The 24247-nt window shown below is 47.3% G+C and overlaps 5 protein-coding genes across 5 annotated transcripts; 1 reads left to right on the forward strand and 4 right to left on the reverse strand.

The window, feature by feature from the left end:
* Positions 1-997: 997 nt before the first annotated feature.
* LOC128297725 (uncharacterized) lies at positions 998-1897 on the forward strand. The gene is made up of 2 exons (XM_053033416.1): positions 998-1590; positions 1668-1897. The coding sequence occupies exons 1-2, from the start codon at positions 1035-1037 to the stop codon at positions 1808-1810; spliced, it is 699 nt and encodes a 232-aa protein (XP_052889376.1). The 5' UTR covers positions 998-1034; the 3' UTR covers positions 1811-1897.
* A 104-nt stretch (positions 1898-2001) lies between these two features.
* LOC128309460 (TATA-binding protein-associated factor 172) lies at positions 2002-15266 on the reverse strand. The gene is made up of 6 exons (XM_053045860.1): positions 14776-15266; positions 8912-9030; positions 3668-8821; positions 3449-3589; positions 3144-3387; positions 2002-3055 (listed from the first exon to the last, which is right to left on the reverse strand). Exons 2-6 carry the CDS (start codon positions 8920-8922, stop codon positions 2519-2521), a joined length of 6087 nt encoding a protein of 2028 aa, XP_052901820.1. The 5' UTR covers positions 8923-9030; positions 14776-15266; the 3' UTR covers positions 2002-2518.
* Positions 15267-17794: 2528 nt separating this feature from the next.
* Positions 17795-19262, reverse strand: LOC128297685 (arrestin domain-containing protein 3-like). Its single transcript, XM_053033372.1, has 2 exons — positions 18946-19262; positions 17795-18839 (listed from the first exon to the last, which is right to left on the reverse strand). The coding sequence occupies exons 1-2, from the start codon at positions 19079-19081 to the stop codon at positions 17908-17910; spliced, it is 1068 nt and encodes a 355-aa protein (XP_052889332.1). The 5' UTR covers positions 19082-19262; the 3' UTR covers positions 17795-17907.
* A 993-nt stretch (positions 19263-20255) lies between these two features.
* On the reverse strand, positions 20256-22123 carry LOC128306407 (arrestin domain-containing protein 17-like). The gene is made up of 2 exons (XM_053043922.1): positions 21979-22123; positions 20256-21343 (listed from the first exon to the last, which is right to left on the reverse strand). Exons 1-2 carry the CDS (start codon positions 22121-22123, stop codon positions 20256-20258), a joined length of 1233 nt encoding a protein of 410 aa, XP_052899882.1.
* Positions 22124-22736: 613 nt separating this feature from the next.
* LOC128306414 (V-type proton ATPase subunit G) lies at positions 22737-23934 on the reverse strand. Its single transcript, XM_053043935.1, has 3 exons — positions 23749-23934; positions 23424-23524; positions 22737-23358 (listed from the first exon to the last, which is right to left on the reverse strand). Exons 1-3 carry the CDS (start codon positions 23828-23830, stop codon positions 23191-23193), a joined length of 351 nt encoding a protein of 116 aa, XP_052899895.1. The 5' UTR covers positions 23831-23934; the 3' UTR covers positions 22737-23190.
* Between the last annotated feature and the right edge of the window lie 313 nt (positions 23935-24247).

A 24247-nucleotide genomic window follows, 5' to 3' on the forward strand; every position in this document is an offset into this window, starting at 1 on the left:
TGTTTCAGTTCAGTATATTATTCAGTATATTATCTGAAATTGAACCACTACTTCCACTACTATCTACTACATTTCGGTGAATGGCGCCATTTTCAAACGACGAATCGAAAGGACTATCTCAATGTGGGAAATCATGACGATGGGAATCCTTCTGGAATGCGGTGGTGTTTCAGGGATAACGTCGTGTGCTCTCAAGACCAGTCACCAGACCACCTGATTAAGCACATTGGGAGGCCATTTGAGCCTTTCTTCTATTTCTCACGATCTTTTATAGTACCATACTAATCTTCACACATTACACACAGTTCAACAATAGTGATGAATTCCATTGCTTTCCACCTTAGTATTCAAGTGGACGCATCATTATTCACGTTATCTCGAGTATAAAAAATGGTTTTGCTATAAATAAAACTGAACTTCACAATGAGATTGAAAGTCATCCACTCTTCTTGTTGGATTTCGTTGTTGCTAAATTGTTCCTTCCCCGAAATACATTCGGCATTTCGGAACGCTGATAAGCAAACGGTTTTTATTTCCACTACGTAAATGCAGATGGCAATAAACCCACATTTCGGCTTATTAACATCGTACCGTTCGTTGCGTTAGCATCCACTCAGCTACACATGGTTCCTCCTTTTCATCTTAATCTAACAGAGTAAATTCGGTTATCATCCAACAACAATCAATGTCAACACGAAAAAAGGAATATTGCACGCACTACAACAACACACACCCACACATACCGGTCGCTATCGTGTGCGAGGATTTCCGGTACACCCCCAACGTGAGATGGGCAGTTAGCACCATTTCTTAAGTGTTGTTTTGCTACCCATAAAATCGATCGTTATCTAGAGACAGAAGGATCGTAGCGGGAAAGGGAGAGGATTGCAAACTTTTGCTCACACTAACTGCAGTTTGCAAAGATAAGCTACAATAGTGTGCCTTAAAAACACGTCCCACTTTGAAAGGTCTTCTCATAGACTCGAATTAACCGCGACACGGCGCACTTGAGAGAGAGAAGCGAAATTGAAATCATGGAAGATCGCCGCCATCCAGCGGCTTGGGTTGCCATAATATGGCTTGGCTGTGCGTGTATTGCCACCGTCCGTGGGCACGGAATGGTTCTGGATCCGATCGCACGAGGATCTCGATGGCGTTGTAATTCGGTCGCACTACCCAACTACACGGACAACGAGCTGTTTTGCGGTGGATTCCAGGTACAGTGGGGTACGTACAACGGCAAGTGTGGTGTGTGCGGGGACAACTATGGCGATACTCAGCCCCGTCGGCATGAGCTCGGTGGCCAGTACGGGCAGGGAGATATTGTGAAGCAGTACGTGCAGGGTAGCGTAATCGAAGCGCGAGTCCGTATCACGGCAAACCATCGAGGACACTTCTACTTCGATCTGTGTAATCTCGATGGTGGTTCGGAGGATGAGTCTTGCTTCAGCCGGTTCCCATTGTACTTAGTCGATGGAAGCCGTAATTGGTTGCTACCTTCAACGGAAACAGGAGAGTATAGTGTCAGTTTGAAGCTGCCCGATTCGGTCACTTGCAGTCATTGCATTTTTCGCTGGACATACGTTGCAGGTAAGTGTTCGAACGGAAATTCCTGGTGAATAACTACGGAGAAACTAACGTGTGTGTGTATTTTTGTTTCCCCGCAGGAAACAACTGGGGATACTGTGAAGACGGCAGTGGCAGGCTCGGGTGTGGACCTCAGGAAACATTCAAAACCTGTTCCGATATACGGATAGCAGCCCCGAAAGATGTAATTCCTAGCTTTACTTATTGCACGAAAGCTGTATAGCAGTATGGAATAATGTTCGCGTTTTAAACCTTATCGTTATTCACTTGTCTAACAAGTTCTGCAAATAAAGTTATTATAATGAAGTTGTTCAAATAGTTTAGTGTTCATTAAAGCTTCATCTTGTTGCTATATTACCTATCTGTGATATTAAACATTGGCCGCATGTATCGCGCGATTAAATATTCATCCTATTATACTCACGAAACTCACTCTTTATTCTAGGTGTTTAAATACATAATTTCCAGTTCTTCCCATTTGCGCGGGGAAACTTACAAATGTACGACATGCGGTGGCAACTAGTGTTGTATGCATTTAGAATCTTAAAGATAGATAGTAAAATGTAGGCTCACGTTTTTTCTTCCTATCCACAACTCTACCAACGGTCTGCTCTGTTTTGTTGTCTGGGATGGAATTTCAAAACGGAGGAAATAAATTGTTAAGAAGATAGCTGTAGCGATAGTGGAAAACAGTAGTAGTATAACTTAGCTAACACAAACGCACATTCGATGAGATGTGATAAGAAGTACTCCAGCGTTTCTCCCTAGCTCTAGGCATTTTACACTCTATCATCTTACCATATGTTTGATACTATATTCCCCCATTTCCTTGCTATGACCAGATACACACACACATACACACATCATATGTGTCATTCCCCGTTGGTAGCGCTTTGTTGAAAATGGTTGTCCCGTGCTAAGCGGTGTTCAACTACTGCTGACGGTTTTTCTTCAACCCTTCAAGGAACTGTGACAGATCGTACTCCTCGTGGTACTGGCTATCGTCCCACAGCTCCGGTAAGCTTTCCAGTACCGTCTTAATAGCAGTCCCGCTATTACCGTTCGCTTCCAGTTCGGGGACGTTAGCGGCCGTCGTTCCGCTATTGTTTGCCGCCGAAGAACGTAGACGTCTGTCTGAACCGGATGGTGCAGCAGTAACCGCACCGCGCTGCTTGCCACTGTCATCCGCGAGCGTGAACAGATCGAGCAGTTGCTCCGTACCCATCGTATCCATCGACGCGTTTTCGTCACTGACGACCGTATTGGCCGTGAGCAGCTTAAACTTTTGCAGGCCCATAATTTTCTCCTCGAGCGATTTGCGCGTTATCAGCCGGTACACGTTAACGACCTTCTTCTGACCGATGCGGTGCGCACGGTCCATCGCTTGCAGGTCCTTCATCGGGTTCCAGTCGTGCTCGACGAAGATGACGGTATCGGCACCGGTGAGATTTAAACCGAGACCACCAACCTATGCCAAAAAAAGTCATCAAGAGTCAAAAAAGTCAGTGATTGAAGTCATGGGGAGCTTATTTCGCACCACAAGATCCTGCGCATACCTGTGTGGTTAGGAGCAATACATCGATACTTGGATCACCGTTGAACTTAGTTACGATGTGATGTCTCGTGCTGGGCGGTACACTTCCATCCAGCCGCAAATACGACACGGCCGGAAGGTGCTTCTTCAGGAGATCATTTTCGACGATGTCAAGCATCGCCTTCAGCTGGCAAAATATGAGCGCACGATGTTGATTCACCGACACATCCTCATTCGTACCGATGCCACAGTCGAGCAACAATTGTCTAAAACGAAAGCACCATAGTAAGTAAAACCATTCACTGCTCCATGGCCCCAGCTACTTACTTTAAGACGGGAAGCTTCGCTGAATGGTCAATATCGTCCATAGACGAGCCGTTACGCGTGAACTCGCCCACAATCATCTGATATTCCGGATGGGATGGAGAAAGTACCAGCTTTGGATGATTGCACACATTTTGCAGGTATCTGAAATGGGTGAAGTTCGATTAACAATCACACAATACTTTCCCAAGGCTTTTTTGAGCGCTCAAACAACACACGCACCTTAGTGCCTGGAACACGTGTGTCTTCTTGTTGGCCGGTCCCGCCATCTGCCCGTCAATGTTCTCCAAACATTCGCGAATATCGGACGAATGCAGATGCATCCGGCTAAAGTCTTCGTACAGCCGCTCCTGCAACGGGCTTAACTCACACAGCAAATCTTGCGTTATCTTTGGCGGTAGATCAGTCAACACATCCTCCTTGACACGTCGCAGCAGGAACGGTAGCACCTGCCGATGCAGTGCTTCCATTGCGAGCGCACCCGCTTCCTGCTCCTTTGGTGAACTCTTCGGATCCCGACTGGCCAATATGGGCCGACTAAACCTTGTGCTAAATTGTTTCTCCGTGCCGAGAAAGCCCGGCATTAGGAAATCGAACAGGGACCACAGTTCCAGCACGTTGTTCTGTATGGGCGTACCGGACAGTATCAACCGATGGTTCGCCACCAGCTGCTTAATCGCTTTCGAGCTTTTCGTGCGCCCATTTTTGATAATGTGTCCCTCGTCCAGTATGCAGTAGTTCCAGTGCACCGAGCTGAAAAACTCTATGTCCTTCCGCACGATGTCGTACGAAGCCACGATCAGGTTGTACGTACCAAGCTTCTGTCGCAGCTGCTCCCGATTGCCCGGCAAACCGACGTAGTGGAGCGGCCGCAGGAACCGACTCGGTAGGAACTTTTCCACCTCGTACACCCAATGCCCGGTCAGCGTCGGTGGACATATAACGATGCTCGGCAGCTGTGCACAGTGCGCCTCCAGGCTGCGCTGATGGTGGTCCGCCGCGAGTATGCAGATCGCTTGCAATGTTTTCCCCAGGCCCATGTCGTCGCACAGGATGCCGTGCAGTTTGTAGCGGTTCAGGAACCACAGCCAGTTCACGCCGGATTGCTGATAGCTGCGCAGTTCCGCATTGATCTTCACCGGTATCTCAAAGTCTGGGATTGTTTTGGGAGAGAACAGATACTCCAGAAACCGTCGATCTTTCATTTTGCGCTGCCGAAGATCCTCGGAAAGGTTACGTGTGCCGCCACTGTCCGACGCCAGTCCATCCAGTGGCATCAGCTGAATGAGCGTCGCGAAGCAGTGCGTCGAAACGAGCCTTACCGACTGGTCCGGATCACTCATGCGGCCGAGCAGTGGCACCACTAGTAGCACCACATACGGTACAATCTCGAACTGCAGTCGGTTAACTATGCATGTAATGGCTTCCGCAGCGCCCTGCCTCTTGATGACACTTTCGATGCAGGACAGCAATGGCACCACATCGTTAATGATGAGCGTCATCACGGTTGCCGCGTCAATTGCTGCCAGCGTAGCCAAACACCTTCCAACCATGTGCCGGATACCTTTCAGCGGATGGCGTAGCAGAAGGCATAGCTTTGGCAGCAGCTCAAAAAGCTCCTTGTGGAGGGATACGTTCAAATAGGGAGCGGACACTTCCAGCAGCTGCAGGGACGTCATGAAATCGTTCGTATCATCCTGTGCAATGACGTCGAGTGCCAACCGATCGATGTATGCGTCATCGACGCGCGATTGAATTTTGTCCAGCAACAGCTCCCACACGATGGGCAACTTCTGGGGCAACTGCGATCCAAACTGGGCACATATCGTCGTAATGGCGGCCGTTGCACCGAGTCGCTGGGTCCGTGCGTGTTTCCGCTGCGTTTCTTCACTTTCGGACGGGCCCAACAGTTCATCCAGCGCTGCATTGGTGCTGTTCGACGAACTGGCAGACGACGAGAGGTCGAGCGCTGCTGCCACAGTGCTAGCAGCCGCAGGTCTACCCGGTCCTCGGGATGACCCTCCACTGGACCCACCGGAACTGCCGGCATTTTCTTTGCAGCGCTGGTTCTGCTTGGTGAGCGTCAGAATGCCATGGTAGGGATTAGATTCCTCCGTGTTTGCTGCATCAAAGTGCTGCAGTTCCTGGTCCGGACAGAGCACACGGGGCGTAAACTCGGGATCGCTCTTGAGCAGCGTGCAAAGGTTCGTGACAATTTTACTGTTCGGGCACGGCGTTCGTGTGATCACCTGGTCGAGCAGATCGCTTAAATATTTCGCAGAAAGCCGCTGCAGCAGTTCACATTCTTCGCGCTTGATCGATTCCATCAGCGGTTTGACGACGGGGTTCAGCCGGTCCGGAAGACAGTGCAAGCTGACGACGGCCCCGGACACCGACGACTGGGTGCTGATGTGCAGTGTCGTCTGCTCTAGTGCGGTGGCGGAATGCGAACCAAGCAAACTGCGGCGCCGATCCTCCAACAATTCGGCCACCTTCGGTTTGAGGCAGTATTTGGTGCGCATCTCGTCAGCCGACCAACCGATGGCGGTCGCTATTTGGTAGATTTGATCAAGCGTCAGCACCTTCAGCTGTTCGTACTCGGCCAGCTGGACCTTATGCTGTTTTAGTGTGGCCATATAGTCACGGCATTCTTGCAACAGGCGCGTGAACAAGATGCCCACCTCGTCGTAGTACACGTACTCGTTCAAGCAGGCGCGCAATCGTTCCTGCAGTACCGGCGGTCCCGGCTGAATCGTGTTATCGACCGAACACCAGTATGCAATGACGAGGCTGCTGATCAGACGTTGCAGGGCCGAACGGGACTGAAGGTATCCGATCAGCACTTTGGTATAGCAATCGATGGGACTTTCCATATCGGGTGTGTAGGTGACGCCTGGCGCCGGCAGCACCAGGTACCGAGACAGCACACCAATCATCCGGGCGGCTTTGCAGCGTGCCCGAATCACATTCTTCTCCCGTACATCGAGCGGTACGGTTTCGGCACCACCGAGGAAAAGTTTCTGATGCAGTGAACCGGACGACGAGGACGATGATAAATGACCGCCACCTCCTCCGGCCGCTCCACCCGTATCAAAGGAGTCGAATTGACGGGGTCTTCGTTCACGATTGCTACCGCTCTGGTGCTGGCTTGGTTTAGCGTAGATCAGCGATCCCGGATCGAATGCTAACCGTACCGGTTGCATTGCGAGACACAGCCAGCTGGATACGTACGGGCAGGAGGCGTGCAGTAGCGCGGACAGCTCCGCATTCACAACCAGATTGTTCCACACATCTTCCGCGAGCGATTGTATGTCCTCCACATGCTCAACGAGCACGCGCTGAAAGATATGCCGAAGGGCTTCCTGCAGCAGTGGCGGTGGCCAATCTTTAACACCGAAATTAAGCCCCAACTTCGCCTCTTCCGAGTCGGGCACGATGAGCACAGCACTATCCGCCGGTTCCGTTTTGCCATTGGAAGAAGGCGGCGTTGTAGAACCTCCGTTGGTTCCCTCTTCTGTAGAGACAGATGTAAGTGTTTTTAACGTTTGCAACGTGGAACGCCGTACGGAAGAGCTGCAGTGACTCAGGAAGGGCCAAAGCCGTGGCACCAATATCGACATTGGTTCCATCTGTATCCAGCTTGATGCGGATGGTAGGCTTAAAATGGATGCGAGCAGTCCCATGAAGCTGTTGCACGCTGAAGCCAACTCGTCCTGATCGAGCAGCAGATCCCAGAGGAGCTTCACGATGTGCGATACCTGTGCCCGGCTGAGTAGCTTCGGTAGCCACGTAGCGATCGGGATAAGGGTGGATGCTGCAACAGCACCCACATCATCAACCGCATCGAACAGCCCCGTCAGCACGTCGTTAATAATGACGGGCAGGAACGTTTGTATTAAATCTTCCCGTACGACCAGCATGTACTTGATGCCGAGCAGACCGCCGTGCCGGACTTCCCATTCTTTCTGCTTCACGAACGTCAACAGTATGGCAACCGTTTGGTGCACTTTAGCTAGCGGTAGTTGACGTAGGACCGTTCCAAGCACCTGTGCACATGTTTCACGGACCGGCGCTACCACCTGGTCCGACACGAAGTCTCCAAAACGATCCAATGCCAACACGCACAGCAGACGGAGCGTGGCGTCTTCCAGCCATAGCTGGTGCTGACGGTCCATTTCCGATTTGGTCGTGTATACACTTCTGCCGCCACCGTCGGCGTGCGATTTAAGCAGCTCACGCAAAGCCGTTGCCGATCCGTGACGAGTTTCCCACCGTGGGCTAAATAAATCCAGAAAAAGTTTGGAGCAAAACGAATCCAGCGGCCAATCGGTAGCATCGACCCATGCCCCGGTCAGGTCGGGAACTGCCTCTCCCGTCCAGGTTCCCGCCATACCCGGTCCGGCCCCACTACCGCCACCTCCAGGTCCTCCAGCAACTGTCGTCGTAATGATGTCACCTTTTTCCGTTTTAATCCGCTTCCGGTCAGGTTCACCGGTATTTGTGTCTAGCTGTCCTGTGTTTGCTAATGTCAGATTGATTCCCAGGCCATTCGAACCATTTCCAGCGATGGAAGTAGGAACGACAACACTTCCACCCGATACTCCTCCACCACCGACCGTACCGAGCGGGGTCGGAAATGCTTGCTGCTGCTGACGTGCCTTCCGCCGGGCACGGTTTTTCTCCCGGCAGCTTAGCCCTTCCACCGAATCGGCGCGATTCAAACGGAGTATCTCCTGTACCGGTACCAAACGTTCTCCGCCCGCACCCGTCTGATGGTCCCGATTGCCCGACATTCCGCTTCCATTGTTTCGCACATCATCGAGCGTTACCAACTCGTCGATGTTGAGTCCACTGCTTAGGCCAAGCTTTTCATTCAGCAATGCCCGCTGCCGGGCAAGCTTTTCCCGCAGATCCACCATCTCGTTTTCGTCCAGCGGATCGAACTCGGTTCCTTCCGAACCCATCAACCGGGCGCCTTTAAATAGCACCGCATTCAGGTCGAAATTATCGAACGAAAGACGATGGTTGTTGTGGCCGTTCCGGTTACTACTGCCATGCGTGCTGGATGAATCGCACGACTTATCTTCCTCGTCATCGTCGAGCTGTTCCGACGGTGTTTCCTCCTTTGTTTCTTGCTTCAGGCTCGGCAATCCTTTCGGTTCCCATTGCGGCACGTTGGCAAGGATCGCTTGGACGGCTTGCGATGCAGCGATACGTGTATCCCAGCTATTGCTGTGCAGGTACGCCTGCAGACGGTTAAGCAGATTGTGTAGCTCGTGCGGATGTAGCTTCTGTACTTCGCCGATCTGTTTGGCCGCTGCCTTGCGCGTTACCGCAGCCGAACCCGACTCGAGCAAAATAAACAACCGATCCAATCTGTGGCAGAGGGGGAGAGAGAGAACATAGCACAACAGTTATTGGTTGGGGGTGTTTGTTTTATCTATTTCCGAATAAAAGCACACTTACCTCGAAGTCATTTTATCTGTCTTTTAATCAGCTACTAGTGTGAGGCGACTAGTTTGTCTTCATCAATTCTATTCCACTTCCAAATGTTCTTTTTAAGCAATATCAAGCGCAACAATGACCTGTACAAGAGGAAAGAAAAAAGAAATGTTATATTGTTCGGCTTGAAGTTGCAATATTAATTTAGCAAGACAAATAAAACATAATCCAGATAAGAATCAATACGCGACTCATTAACATACACTATCTGAATCTGTGTGTATGTGTGTTTTTTTTGCAAAAAGGTTTTCGAGCACCCGCGTTGGAATCGCAGGGAAAAAGCGTCCAAACAACTCCAAGTGCAGATGCACACTGGTGAGAAGAGAACGATTCCACACGCTGGTAGAATGCAGCGCCACCGACAAAAAAACGTCAATCCAGTATCAGTCGGGGAGAACATAGAACAACCATACACACACACACACACTCTCACACACATTCACACATATTGGATGGGGTGGTTTTGTGTGCTGGAAAGCGCAAGTGCAGTCTGGCTGGCGTCTGGCGCTACTGTGTCCCGGAATTCCTGTCAGCCCTTCTTCTGTCTCAGAAACACGCGACGACGTTAGCCGCCCCGCGGCTCGGTTCTAAAACCGGATGTCCTGGCAAGATTTTCTATTCTGTGTGTGTGTGTGTGTTTTTTTTAATGCAAGAATGAGAGAGACGAGTGCTTCAGAATTGATTGGAACATTCTCATCTCAATAGTTCTAAACCCTCTCATATTCTCTTTTCGCCAAGCGAAGGGCCCGCGATGATGGCTCGAGCTAGTACAACAATTCTGCGCAGAACGAGACGTGTCTGTCGAAGGCCGTGCCGTACACAGCGGCAACGAGACAGTGTGTGACAAATATCACACTATCGCCAGTGATCCATTGACCTCGGGAGCTATCCGTACATGTTTCGCCGACAGTGACGTATGTGGGAGCCAAGGTGCGCCTCTGTCCACACAGAGTGTGCTGGTGGGCCACAAAAGAAAAAAAAAACACACAGCACGTAGGTTTTATTGTTTTCAGCCCGGTTTTCTCCTGCTATAATCGGACATGAGATCATACGGTATTGAGCCGGGAAGCAGGGGGAAAAAATGGAAACCGAACGCACACCACACCTCACCAATCAAAATGAATTGGGGAAGCACTTGGAATTACTTCGGACAGTGTTCACTACGGACACGACGACGCTGCCTGACGGACGTCGCTCATAAATCAATTAACGGATGCTGGTGGTACGGATAATCTCAGACTCGTTCACTATATTGACAACGCTGCTGACATTTCAATTTCATGGATATCACCATTGTCTTTTACAAAAATACACGCGAACACACCGGCGCGCAGAGATAATTTAATAAAAATCGATTCAATTATCGTTAATTATGGGCGACACGTCAGCGCGCACAACACAGGAATCAAAAGTTTTAGCAGAAATAATTAACACACCGGAAACCTCAACGTAATTCAATATATGTATGAAGCAACATTTTTTATTCACAATGCCCCCCCTCTCTCTCTCTTACTTTGCTAATCTGTGTTGTGATCATAATATCCGATCCTGCACAATGCTCGAGACAGTCTAGTATTATCGTAGACAACGTAGCAAATAGAGTAGATCATTATTTAAATTTTATCATTATTCGCTCCCTTTCGCAACTGCACCGTTGTACCGGCCAGTCAACCGATTATTTTTACTTCCGGCGGCCACATGCGCCACCATGCGTAACGTGTACACAGGCACCGGCGTTTGGATGACAAAAACCGGAAAAGCTCCCGCTTTTCAGCGTTCGTGGGTAGGGGAAACAACAACGGGGCCGCTAGTTGAACTACACATCACAGCAACCGCCGCCATCGATGCTGCGTTTTGCTAAAGGGTGGAATCATAGCATCCAATATTGTTCCACATCTACGGTATCCATGGGATACCTGCTATTTTTGTTGTCCAAAAACCGATTACTAACTCCCCTCCCCATCCAAAAAGAAAAAAAAGATCCACCTTCAAACACTTGACCTCGGTGGTGTAGGGAACAGAACGGATGTTTATCTCATTACTTTTATTGCTGTCACAGACTGCCAGCACGTCCTGGATAGGCGTTCTCGGCAAAAGCTAGAATGGTCTCTCTGTTTTCATATGGCACACATCTTGTCGGATCAAGTCTTCCAATTAGACATCATTTTATTGTTGACATCATGAGTATTACAGTGTGTGTGAACGAAACCGCCAATACTGAGGAAATGCTTCGGATTGCATTACAGACAGATGACCCTCACTGCTGTCAATTATAAGCCCATCTTTACAGTCGGTAACAAAATTAACCAAAAGAGAAACCATTTAAGCATAATATGTGACAGTGGTGTCACGATCAAGCAAACAATACTGAATGACAATAAAAGTATTGTGCATGTGATTTTTCACAATCAAGTATCTATTAATTTAAATCATCGTAAAAGTATATTTAGCTTTTTAAATAGAGCTATTTGTGAGATAATGAGATTAAATAGAATGGTCAGAATAGGCCGAATGGTTAACCAAAACTCCACAAATCGTCTTTAAAGTTATAGAATAACGAACACATCGGGGAACATTGTGGCACATTGCGGAACTGTGCCTATCTGATATATTGCAGACATTTCGAGGGACTGAAGGACAGAAAAAGGAAGGACATTAATAACGATTTAAGTAATGCGAATAATTAAAAAAAAGACACAAAAATTAAACTACCATTATTTAAGATTGATAAAAAAAATCTATTATTTTTTGCGTGGAATTAAGAACAAAAAAACTAAACTTGGTTGGAGAAAAATTAAAGCAATCGATTTGTAAAATCTTCTCCAGATCGATGTGGTCTGTTATAGTCTGATGGAATACAAAACCTTTCTTCTGTTGGCCAATTCTGCCTATTTCTGGTCAATCATTAGTTTCAATCGATCTTTGTTATATAAAGATCAGTACTCCTCAAAAACTCCTTAGAACCTCTTCCAGTGCATAAATCCTCTTCTAATAACCGTGTTAGTTGCCTAAACATGACCGTTTCGATTGTTGCATTTGATTCATTACTCATCTCATGCAAGACTCAGTAAATAGGTCGATTTCATTTTGTTTGGCCAAGGCTTCGCAGATGAAGATTTGATCTACCATGTGTATTTTGGTGTTAATTGGTGTGGCATCTAAACATTGAGATTCGAGCAAGAATCCTAATTTTAGCAAATGGTTTCCAGCTTTGTTTGTTTTATCGTCGATCTATAGCTTTGGGGTAATGTTAAGCAATGCCGATCAATTTTGATGGTTTATGTGGTTTTGCTACAAATTTATCTAAAACCCAACCGAACCTAAAATATCGCTTCAAATAAGATAAACAAGAGCCTTTTTTGTGACTGCCTGTAGAAGTAGACATCTCCAGAAGAGATCTAGCGAATGGTATCGAATTACGGGATGCAATTGAGCGGTGTGTGGTTCGTGTCGACCATACTGCACCATTCGAGGTCAAACAACCGAGATGCATTGCACCCGGGGCCAATATGAAGGTGGGATACGGAGCCGTGTATATTCCCGGCCGTGTTAGGGATCGTTCTATTGCAACTCGCCGCACACAATGTGTGCAGTATATATGACACACGAGTACAATTCTCGAGAATCAAAATCATAGGGCGCGTAAACATTTGGCACCTAGAATTACTCAGACTAATCAGAATGTTTCTCTACTGTTGTTCCTGCTTTATTAAGCGTACAACAGTGTATGTTTGCCTTTAGCTGTTATGTAGCCATTGTTAAGTAATCTTTAGACGGTGTTGTAATGGCATAATCGTTTCAGACGTAGCGGGAAGGACGCGGAACCAAAATTTAATTTATAAGTTTACTAATGAAACAACTCATGGCAATGACGATCACTTGCCTAAAAGCAAAATCGGCCTAAAGTGACCATGATATAGGAAACGAAAATATGCAAACAACGCAAAAGATTATGTTAGATCAATTAAGCAGATCAAACCCTGAAGTGAAGTAGTCAAAATTAGTTTTGGGCGAATTTGATTCAAATACATGCATTCGAAAAAAATCTTTGAATTGAATGGCTCTGAATCTCTGGAGATTAATGATACCTCAAAGATGCATGAATCACTAAGAAATTATTATTTGACGCAATTTTTGGATTTTAACCTTCCGAAGTAAGAATGTCTGTACTGATGAAATAATCCTAGCCACTGCTGACATTCTCTTCCACAGAAAGAAATTCTTATTATTCACACTAAGAATAACAATATAATGTGCGTAGGCTTTTTTTCGAATCATGCATAACGAATAATTAATTAAATTTTGAGGATTGATGAGGATCAATGAGGATTCATGAATATTTTTTGAGTTGACTCATGTTTGACGCATATGAATGACTCTTCTCGACCGATTACAACAGCAGCAATATTACAGCAGATCCAATTGCGAAGATAAAAGCAGATAGTTAGGCGTACAAACATTAATATATTTTTAATGGGACCCTGTCTGCTCCCAAAACGTCAAATTATTTTAACCTTTAATGTAAAAAAGGTATTTTTACATAGGAATAATAATTAGCTTTTTCCTTTCTGTTGTAATTATTGATTGGCTGGACATTTAATTGCCCAAGTAACAAGGTACATCCAACACGGGTTAACAATTTCAGTTTTAAACCATCCAGCAACCTGGAAGATCGGCACAGAGCTCTAGCGTGACGCGTTCCCGCAGCCGCCTTTGATTGCGATGACACGAACACACGCGCAACCGAACACATGTTGTGAATGGCTGTAGAGAAATGACAGATGACGAAAGGTGCAAGAGCTGCGTGAATGGAACCCGCAACATTGCATGTGTTTCGTCCACCGTGGGGAACATATATTTTGCCGCGAAGACCGATGGATATGCGGAGAGTTGCACAGACAGTTTGTCGCTATCAATGGTGTTTAATGTGATAAATGATATACTTTTTGTTACGTGTGTGTGCGTGCGCGTACTTTAATGCTTTCTCGTATGCCAGCAACGCTAACTTGAACTAGGTACATTTGGTAATTGTGTAATTATATGTTCAAAGACTTCATGATTCATGTCACAAATTACGAAACAAAAAACAGGGAAGGCCAGCTAGAACATAACGTGGAGAGAGAGTCTGCTTTATGTAGCTGGGAATTTAATCAATATTTGCCACCATTCAAAGGTAGAATATCGCACTACTACACCAAGAGTCCTCCTCCATTCTTTGTGTTCTTTAACTACTACCAACGTTTGGACCTAACCGGGTTGGGGTTATTTCTAGTAGAATATTACGACTCTTTTTCCCATTGGATCTTCTCGCGGATTCTAATTATAGCAATCCGTCATACAACATGCCGAAACTTGGGGGGTTGAATTAACAATAAAAAAACACATACACACAACACATACAGCGAACGGTGGGCATTGGAACATAAAACAAACAAACGATTGTTTTACCGTCTCTGTGAAAGTAAGACGCTCTGTAATTTCATGTCTGCATTGAGCATCACGCTCGCAAGCCATATTTCCTTTTGCTAACACGTAGGAAAAAATCCGGATTATTTAGAACAATCCTTGTACACGCGTACACAATCAGCAATATGCATCTCTTTTAGTGTTTTGCTCGTTCTCTATCGCTGTCTCGCTTTTCGCAATAATTTTCTCTCGAGTGAGTTCAGAATTTTACTGGGGTGCGATTTGAGTGCAGCGCAGCACAGGAGCTTTCTGCCACATACGCACACGATTGTGAGCAGCAGCACAACTGCCGCGTTGTATTACCACTGCAAGGAGTGCGATAATAATACACGTAAGAAGATAATAAACAGAAGAAGTCTTACCTTTCGCTTTCGGTTGCATTTTCGGGGCTTAAGAAGTCTTTCCTTTCCTCTCTTTTCCATTGATGCCGCTATTGATTCGGCCGCTCAGCCTCTCTCGCTCTATCTATTTTTCCTCCACACAACACACACTAACACTTTTCATTCTAATTCTAACCACAGAGCGCGGGTTGTATTAGTGCATTTTTCACACCATTGAACTGATTTTTTATTTCACATGCCGCACACACTTTCATCCACAGTGCGTTGTAGCGCGCACACGGGCAAGCATTCCAAAATCACACATACGCACACACCAACACACGCGCGCGTTTTGTTTTTCCTGCCCAGCACGCACTTAATTTTACTTTCACGCACACTAATCGGCAATCACTATTCGCACACACACACACACACACACACACACGCACGCACATACACCCGTTCGCCAAGATGTGTGAACCACACGTACTCACACGGCGAGGTGAGAAAAAAGCCCCACAACGAAGCGCCGTTTATTGCCTTCTTTTTCACAGCCTGCTTTGCTGGGGCGATGTTGCGGGGTGCAAAAGGAAAAGCGCATTCTTTTTGGCATTACTATTTGTATCACGGAACAGGGGAAGCATTTTAATTCGCACCGGAACAGAAGTGTCATCTGCCGTTCCCCAACGACTGCATCTCATTCGTATCGATTGTCAAAAGACCTCACTTTTCCGCATTTTCGTCCACCCCTCAGCAGACGCAACACACTGTACGCAGGGCAAGAAGTATGGGAGACGATGGTTCCACCGTGCACAGATACCAGCTGCTGCTGTTGCGAGTTCACCTCGCACACACACGTTTACTGCGGATGATCGAAGTAGGTGTTTGCCTTCTCCCTTTACCGCATGGTGGGAATAGTTGCAGAAGCTTACCACCTCTCTCAGCCGTCCGGTGGACGGAAGAGATAGCGGCGGGATGTGTGTGATACTGCTGACCGCGGCAGAACCAATGACGGTGGCCACGGTGGCCACGGTGGCAACGGCGACAAGGGCAACCCGACGCACCGCAACAGATGATCTGGCAGCAGCGGCAGGAACAACACGGGAGCAGACGGCTGCTGCAGCTTGACCGGAACACCACACCGAAACACTTTCACAACCGACTCACGAGCCGCGGGCCCAATTGAATTTTCAGAGAATTTCTGCATTGTTCGGAGATCAAATTTATACTGTTCGCCATTCCACAACGTCAACTGACTTTTCTTGCGTTTCGTTTGGTTGTGTGCGTGACATCGGGCCTAAGTGTGTGGAAGGCAGGCTACGACAGGCTGAACAGTTTGACGTATGCTTTTTGGCCAAAAAATGTGCATTTTGACAGCTGTGGCATGATGAACAGCAGGCAGCACGGTGAAGATGTTGTTTGGTGCGGTATATTCCTTCTCCAAGGTAGGTTTATTGAAAAGTTTGGATTTATCTCGTCTCATTTGTGTTTTACGATGTTTTTTGGTAGTACAACATCTGTGTTTCGCTTTGTCGCTATTTGACAGTTGTGATTTAATGTGACGTTTTGTTTTTTTTTTCTTTAAAACTTCTTTGTTTCTTATCGTTTGTCTATTTTTAATGAAATAAATGATTCTCGAGCTAATTTTAAATTTTAATTAAAATACTTAATTAGTAGGCGATCCTTGAACTATTTTGGGTAGTAGAATTCATCCACAAATACTGAGTAGCGCGGAAAGGCAATGCTAGTTCAAATTCAGTGTGGTACAGTGGCAATAGAAGAAGAAGCTTCTTGGAATTGCAAACTTTAAAAGTGATTCAAGACTGTAACCTTCTATTCATGGCTTCCTTGGACTTTGTGTGCCCAAGAGCTGAATAATAGCAACTAGGTGATGAATTCGGTAGCGGCGCTAGTTCCACACGGTTGGAACGGTACAAAATCCCATCCGAACCAATTCCACGTAAGCATGACAGACTCTCCAGTTAGGGTAAATAAAGCCAAAGAAAGCCAGAACTAGCAGGCCAGGAACTCTTGAGATGTATATAGTGCCGCTTAAGAAGAAGAAGAAGCTGAGCGAGAAGGTCCTCTTCTTGGCGTATTGTATTTGAATGCCTGCCATTCTGGTTTCTTTGAATTATATTATCACGTAGCCGGATGGTCAATCCTTACTACGTAGGGAACGATCTTGATGGGATTTCGTCTCGGTTCTGTCGTGTGGGACCGGCAATGATATTTCCTGATGCGCTGATGAGATTTGACACTAACCTTTTCGTGTGTAAGCTCAATGCTGCCACTTCTACATTCGGCCCAAATGACAAAACTAGTCAATGAGCAGCAGAAATACCTCGAAATAATGTCTAAGTCGAATATTTCAAACAACACTTGAACGTTTTAAGCCATGAGGCTTCATAAAGGCTGGGGTTCTTTAACTACTAAATACCTATTTACCCGGTATTGATTTTTTGGGTTTTTGGGGGGGGCTAATCTGAAATAAACCTTTTGTTTAAAAACGCTAAACGCTGTTTCAAATACTTAATAAAAACTGCAATAAAATGGTTGTGGTTTTGTAGTTATTCTATTCATTAGGCTTTTGATATTGTTTTGATACATCATCATTCCAGAGTTATTATGTAAATTTGAAAAAAAAACCCAATTTATTTGCAAAAAAACCGTTCTTACCGGGGTTTTTCCTTGAGAATGTTTCTCAAAATTGATAATACTCTGTTTGGTACATCACTGGTTGAGACACAATTGAAGGTGATTTTCGATGCTTCATTTTTTTACTGACAGGAAGAGGTAGATAAGGCAATATGGGTCCTGTAGCAAATAGAGATAGTTGAGCACTTGATGGTTGAACCAGCGGTGTAGTTTAGGAAGGCCTAGGAAGCTTGATTCCCAAATCGTAACAGGGATATTGAAACCCAGAGAAAAAGAATTAGCCAGAGACTGTTTTAACGCAATGGTTCACAAAGAAACATCTAAAATTTTTATGTAAATAAAATAATGTTTATTTAAAAATCATGAAACAAAATGCTAGCTTCCGCTTAAATATGTATAATAAAATCACTAGTACGTCACTTGATGCGCTCGTTCGCTCAATTTTCGTTTGTCTAATCTCTATCACAAGGTAAATCCAGGTTGTCATCGGTGTGCTATCAATCACGCATCTCGCGACTAGGCCTCGTACGCCGGTGGCGCACTGCTATGTTCATTCAAGGTATTGTTCAGCTTTTGCAGTCCTCCCGATATCGAGTACGGCGTGGCAGATCCTGCCAACGGGATCTGGCCGATCGTAATCGGTATGTTCAGCTTCATGCGCTTCGTAGAGGCCTGTGGTTTAACGACCAGTGCCAGCTCGTACCCCACAGCAACGATCCGACTGTGCGTCGTTTCGGTGGACGGAATCGGGCCGACGACAAAGTTTTCCACAAACCGTGCATCGTTCTCACCCTCGATGGTTGGTATCTTGTGCACCTCCAGCACCTCGTACTGGATGTTGTTCTCCTCCTTCGGTATCTGCGTCTGGGCGATGACACGCGTTTGGCTGGTAAACTTGAGGATCTTCTGGAACTTGATCTCAATTTCGCTCACCGCCACCTTGCTCGAGTTTTGCACAAACACCTCCAGCTCGATCGTTTCACCCGGCGCATAGCCCGACTTTGGCGTCGTGGCCGATACCATCAGCGGTCGGGAACGGCAGAAACCGCAGTAGAATGTTAACATATTCTCCACCTTGGTCGGTATGCACAGCACCTCGTTGCTTTGGTTCAGATCCGCCTGACACACGACGGTGAACGGTTGCTGGAAGTTGTGATCAAACTTCCAAGGCCGCTCGAGCGTCACCTGCAGCAGATAGCGGACGTGTCCGTACTTTCCCTCCATTGAGGTCGGTGCCGCCGGTGGGATGGTGAAATCGAACTTGTACCGGATGTGGTTCGGAGGTAGCTGCATACCGGCACCATTCTCCGACCCGGCAAGATACAGCTTCTGCTTGATGAAGTCTTCCCGGCCCTTAAATTGCGCCTTCACCTTTTTGTTTTTCGGACCGTCCGGTACCTTTGCCTCCCAAAACACGGCCGAAAACCCGGAGATAAGCAAACAGACACCTGATGGGCGAGAGTACAAAAAAAATAATAATGGGCCACAAAGGATTAGTGAACTCGATAAGGAATTCCTTGCCATTCGTACGCACTATAATGACTACGCACTAACCTCGCACTTTTTTGATCTTGGTAAGGTGCAGCTCGATCGTCCCGGTGACACGATCGCCGGCCGTAAATATACCGCTCGAGTTGTCATCAAACAGCACGTCGCACTTCACATGCTTCGATGTCTTTTCCTTCGGCATTATGCTGCCCTCACCTTGAACTTTGGCAAACTAGCCCGCGAGGAGTCTCGTCGTTGTCGAATGGAACGACCACCCTCCGTACCGAACCGTACTCGTTTGACTGGCCGACCGGTGCACAACGTCAACCTTCCGATAAAATTGATAACGCTTCGGGTGGGTATCAACGCGGCCCACATTTATCTATCCCGTGGTACGGGGGATAAGATGACTTAACGGTTTCCGCGTGTTGCGAGATAATGGGAAACGATCGAACCCGCGGAACGGAGATGCGCATATACGGCGCGGCCAGCCTGGGGTCACACACAATCAATACGGGGTTCGATAAAATGAAGAACCCATTGCTGCGGCATTACTCACTCACCGATTTGTTCGTTTCGATAAATCCCGAATGACAGTGCGGACGGTGCGTGTTGGTGTTGTGCGGATTCATTCATCAACACACCCGATTGGGCTCATCGTTCTTACAGTTCACGCTGCGATCATTCACGATCGTAGGGCGGAATGTTTGCGTGCTCGCGCAGTAACACACACACACACACACACACACGACGTCAAAAATGAAGATGTGAAACAAACAAAGAGACCAGCTCTTCCCGGTCACCACCTTGACGGGCCGAGCACAACAAAACTCGCGACAAGTTTACAGCTTTTGTGCGTTGACGGTGCGGTTGACTCACGGCACCGCTCGGGCATCGACTAAAAATACACGCGCAAACGCGAAAGAATGAAGCCGGGAAGGGAGCTGGATCGCGAGTGGTGTCCGAACCATAAGATATCTTCGCACGCATACGATCGTGGTGGCGTTTATGTGTGTGCTTGCCCTCGGTTCGGTGTACAACCCCAAAACGGTACATTTTCCTTTCCCAACCCCCTTTTTTTGTTGCTGTATGCTTTCGTATGCTGCCTACCATGCGCATTGCACCAACATAGCCACATCGAGCAGTAACAGTGTTGGAACGGTGGTAGAACGTGATCATGCGCGTGCGAACCAAGACCCTTCGCTGCGTTCGTGGGTGGTTTTGGGACAGGTCAGTTATCAAGGACAGAGGAGAATTTCGTACTTCTTTCCCGGACAGAAGAAATAAATCCACCCCACTCTTTGTGTAGTTAGAATCATTTTATATCACACATTTTAGCTATCAATTCTTTTGCACCTTCAGGTCGGTTGCGGTTGTTAGTCATGCTCGTCGAAATCTCGCGGAGTGTACGGCTCGGAACCCTTCTCGAACTCGTGCTCCTTCACATCGACGGATGAGGGTGCTGTCGGAATGTCCGTTAGATTATCGCTGAAAAACGCCCGGGACGTGGAGGGTTGGGCATCGTCCGGGTAGGGCGGTGGCGATTCGGACGGTATAGGAACACTGGTGATGCCGGTACCCGCATCAGTTGGATCCATCCCGAGTGCTGCCCGTTCCTTGCTCAACATCTCCATCGGATACAGTGTCTTCGGCAATCCCACCGTACCGACCACGATCGGTAGCGTGAGGAAGAGTTTCTTTCTCGACCGTACCGGACGGATCATCACCTCCAGCTCGTACCGCGTCATGATGATCTTGCACCGTTCGTCATCCGATGGTACGGTCGAACCGATCAGTATGTTCTCCTCGAATATCGCATCGTTACGCCCCGCAACACGGCCAATGGTACGCTCCTCCATGACCGTATGCTCCAGGTACTGCTGCACCATCGGCACCTGGCTGAGGAAGGTGTCGATGCGCTGGAACTTCACCGTGATGCTGCGCACATCCACACTGCTCTGGTTGTTGACATGGATCGACACCTCGATCACCTCGCCGGGAGCATAACCGGTGCGGGGTGTTCCTGCTGTCACGATCAGCGGATCCGTTAGCCCGAAGTAGAACGACTGCACTAATTCGGCCCGCGCCGGTTTCAGCATCCGGTCCGGCGCCAGGCTCAGATCGGCGTGGCTTTTCACGATGAACGGCATCTGGAAGATGTGATCGAACTTCCAGGGCCGTTCGAGCGATAGCTTCACCACGTACCGGATGTGGCCATACTTTCCTTCCTTGGAGGATGGTGCATTTGGGGGGATTTCACACGCAAACGTGTACCGGTAAACGCCCGCCAGCACTTCCAGCGGATTGCCCACATCCGAACCCACGAAGTAGGTGATACTGCCGAAGTAGTCCTCCCGCCCGTTGAAGTGAGTTCGTTTGTTTTTCTTGACGTTCTTAGCATCGTTTCCTTTGAGCTTCGCGTTCCAGGACGTTGCAGCGAAACCGTTTATGCGAAGGGCGACGCCTGTGAGGAAATGGGATGTATTTTAACGGTGAGTCATTCGGTTGTTCGATCAGGCAAGGCGATACACCCCAATTACCCTGACGAATTGAGTACCTGATTAATTAGGTATAAATAACCGAGAGGTAGCGATAAGCGTTGATAAGATGCTTTGAAGATTGTTTCAAGTTCGTTGTCTGTCTTCTGTTGTGGATGATGTACGGAGAACGGAGTATGTGAGGTTATGTAAAATAAGATGAAGATGAAGATGAACCGGTCAAATAGTCAAGACTTGGCAATGCACGAGACATGGACTGTATTCTTCTAATACGCAGGTATAGAAGAGGTCTGGTATGAAGTTATAGCTATGGGGTTACAAAAGTCTTTAAGGTGTAACAGGTGAATATCGGAAACAGTTGTTGTATGAAAGACAACTTTACCAAAATTCTAAATCATTGTTTCAAATACTACAACTGGATCCATCACCTTAGACTGTTCACTATTGGAAGCCACTCGTGCTTTGCATTAAAAATACAGTTTGAAATATTTCATGCGACTCTTGTAACACCCGGCTGATATGAAATATTTCACCATTCATGAACACACACATGCACACACATACAAGCACTGACACACCTGTTCGCTGTTTAAATAATTACCACGAAATTTCTTTGGTTTGTCCAGCTGTATTTCTACCGTCCCGCTAACAGTGTCACCCGCCCGGAAAACTCCCTGCGGATTGTCGTCGAACTGGATGTCGCACTTGATGTGCTTGGAGGTTTTGTTCTTCTTATCCCTGCCCATATCCTGCCAAAAAGGACGCAAAACGTTTCACGTTGGATAATCGTGTGTACGCACGGCACGGTACCGGTCTGTGCTTTACCGGTTCTATCAACGAACTGATGAGTAAGAGCAACCGAAACGGAGTAATAGTATGGGGTGTTTCCATTACAAATTTGGCAGAGCTATCGATAGGCGATAATATTTTAGATACAACAGGTTGGAAGGAACGAAGTAAATGTGATTACCGATAAGAAACGCTCATAACTAAAGCTTTATCAGGTGCGTTCGATGAGCAGTGCTATCGATGTGTTAGCATGTGCGGTATGGACGTAATATTTTGAACTCTGTCCCAATAAGCAAAAGCACACCGTGAAAAGCGTTTCAAGCAATTTTTAAATTTCGTTTAGTAAGCGACCAATCCTACGCATTTCTCACGTGCACTTGCACGTGCTGTCGACGCGTTCCCATAGCAAAAGTGTTGTAAATAGTGGCGCCCTCTAGCGGCGGGTGCTTATAACACAGCAAAGATTCTCCCTACAGACTACACTGACGGTTTCTTCGCGAGATGAACGATATCACCACGTTATCACAACGGCCAGCGAATGATAAGAGCCCCCAAAGGTAACCATTTGTTTTTCCTAACACTTACTTTATTCAAGCATAACCTAAAGCGTTTCCTTTTTACATAATCTTACAGTAGTGAATTAAAACATAATGCTTGTAGCAACCGTTTCCGGCTGACAGGGGGAGAAATGAAACGAAACAAAAGTCGTGGCGCACGTCCCGGAGGTGGACATCACGCACACTAGAAATTGCTTCCCACCGTTCAACCAGTCAACCAACTTATCTTGCTGCTGGTTGAAGTGGCGCTTGGTGTTGGTAGAAGCGAAAACAAATAGTCCAAAGGTGTTAAAATCAGCGAATGTTCCTAATTAGCGAACCAAACGTCAGCTGGGAACAGCTGCTTTGGCTCGGTAACAAGGAACGGGGACACGAAGAATCGTTCGTTGGAATGTTCGTCTGCGAAAATCAACTCGACCCATGGGTGGACAGTGTGGGGGTAAGGTGTGGCGGTTGCCTCGATCATCCTAGTCGCGTTGGTTTTTGTGCACCTCCGTCTTGATGGCGTACACGAATGACAGCACGTCCATGATGACCGGTTCCTTCTGCGTTGTCAGGGCACGGTTCATTTCATCGATGCGGACACGGGTGTCAGCGTCGATCTTGTTCGAGACACCTTCGCGCGATCCGACGTGCTGCAAGCAAGAGACAAATGCGTGAGTTACAGAACAAATTTCACCGATTGTTTCTCACGCCGTACTTTCGCTTCAAATTCCTTGAAGGTGCGCTCCCGTTCGGCACGATACTTTTCGATCTCCTCCGTGGCCTCATCTTTGGCCTGCTTTAGACGACGTGCCTTGCCTAGAAACGATAAGAAGTTGGAAGGTTTTTGTGTTAAAAAGAACGAAAAACGCTCGATTTGTCACTTTTTTTTCGCTGATTCCTTTGAACACTTTCGTGCACAACAAATCTACAACAGGTTGGTCATGTGACCAGGGGTTACGTTTTTTCTTCCTACTACACAGTACGCTTCTGCTCTCCAGTATTCCGTCCTGACGGCACGGTCCCCCTCGCCAATAACTTACGTTTGCGCGCTTCGCCAACCTTGTCGGCGGCCTTCTTTTCCGCGGCCAGAAGCTGCTGGATACCCTGGGTGTTGCTGGCCATCGTGAAAGTCCACGGCACGGGGTCTCTCTAGCACGAAGCGAACTGAACGAACCGACGAACTAAAGGCAAACGAGAGCGCGCAATCCAACCGTCTTGAAGTCACAAGTTGCTTTGGGTTTTGGAAGTTTTTTTTGCATTGATCATATGACAACCCCCCCGCTGCGCCGTACCACTCTGCCACCCTGTGGGGTGGTCCACGTGATAGCATACAGTGCGCTATACATCCTCCCACGTGGGTGAACGAGAACACCAGAGTGCGCGTGGTGAGCACGTTTTTACTGGTGGGTTGAAGTGTTATGGTGCTGTATTTGGTACGGTACGCTAAGGTGCCAACACACGGCAGTGAGAATGAAAATTTAACATTTTTGTGACAAAACAAAGGAAACATAAATCTTTTATCACAGAAAGTTGTAAAAT

Source organism: Anopheles moucheti, chromosome 2 (genome assembly GCF_943734755.1).
Source record: "Anopheles moucheti chromosome 2, idAnoMoucSN_F20_07, whole genome shotgun sequence".
Taxonomy (NCBI): Eukaryota; Metazoa; Arthropoda; class Insecta; order Diptera; family Culicidae; genus Anopheles; species Anopheles moucheti.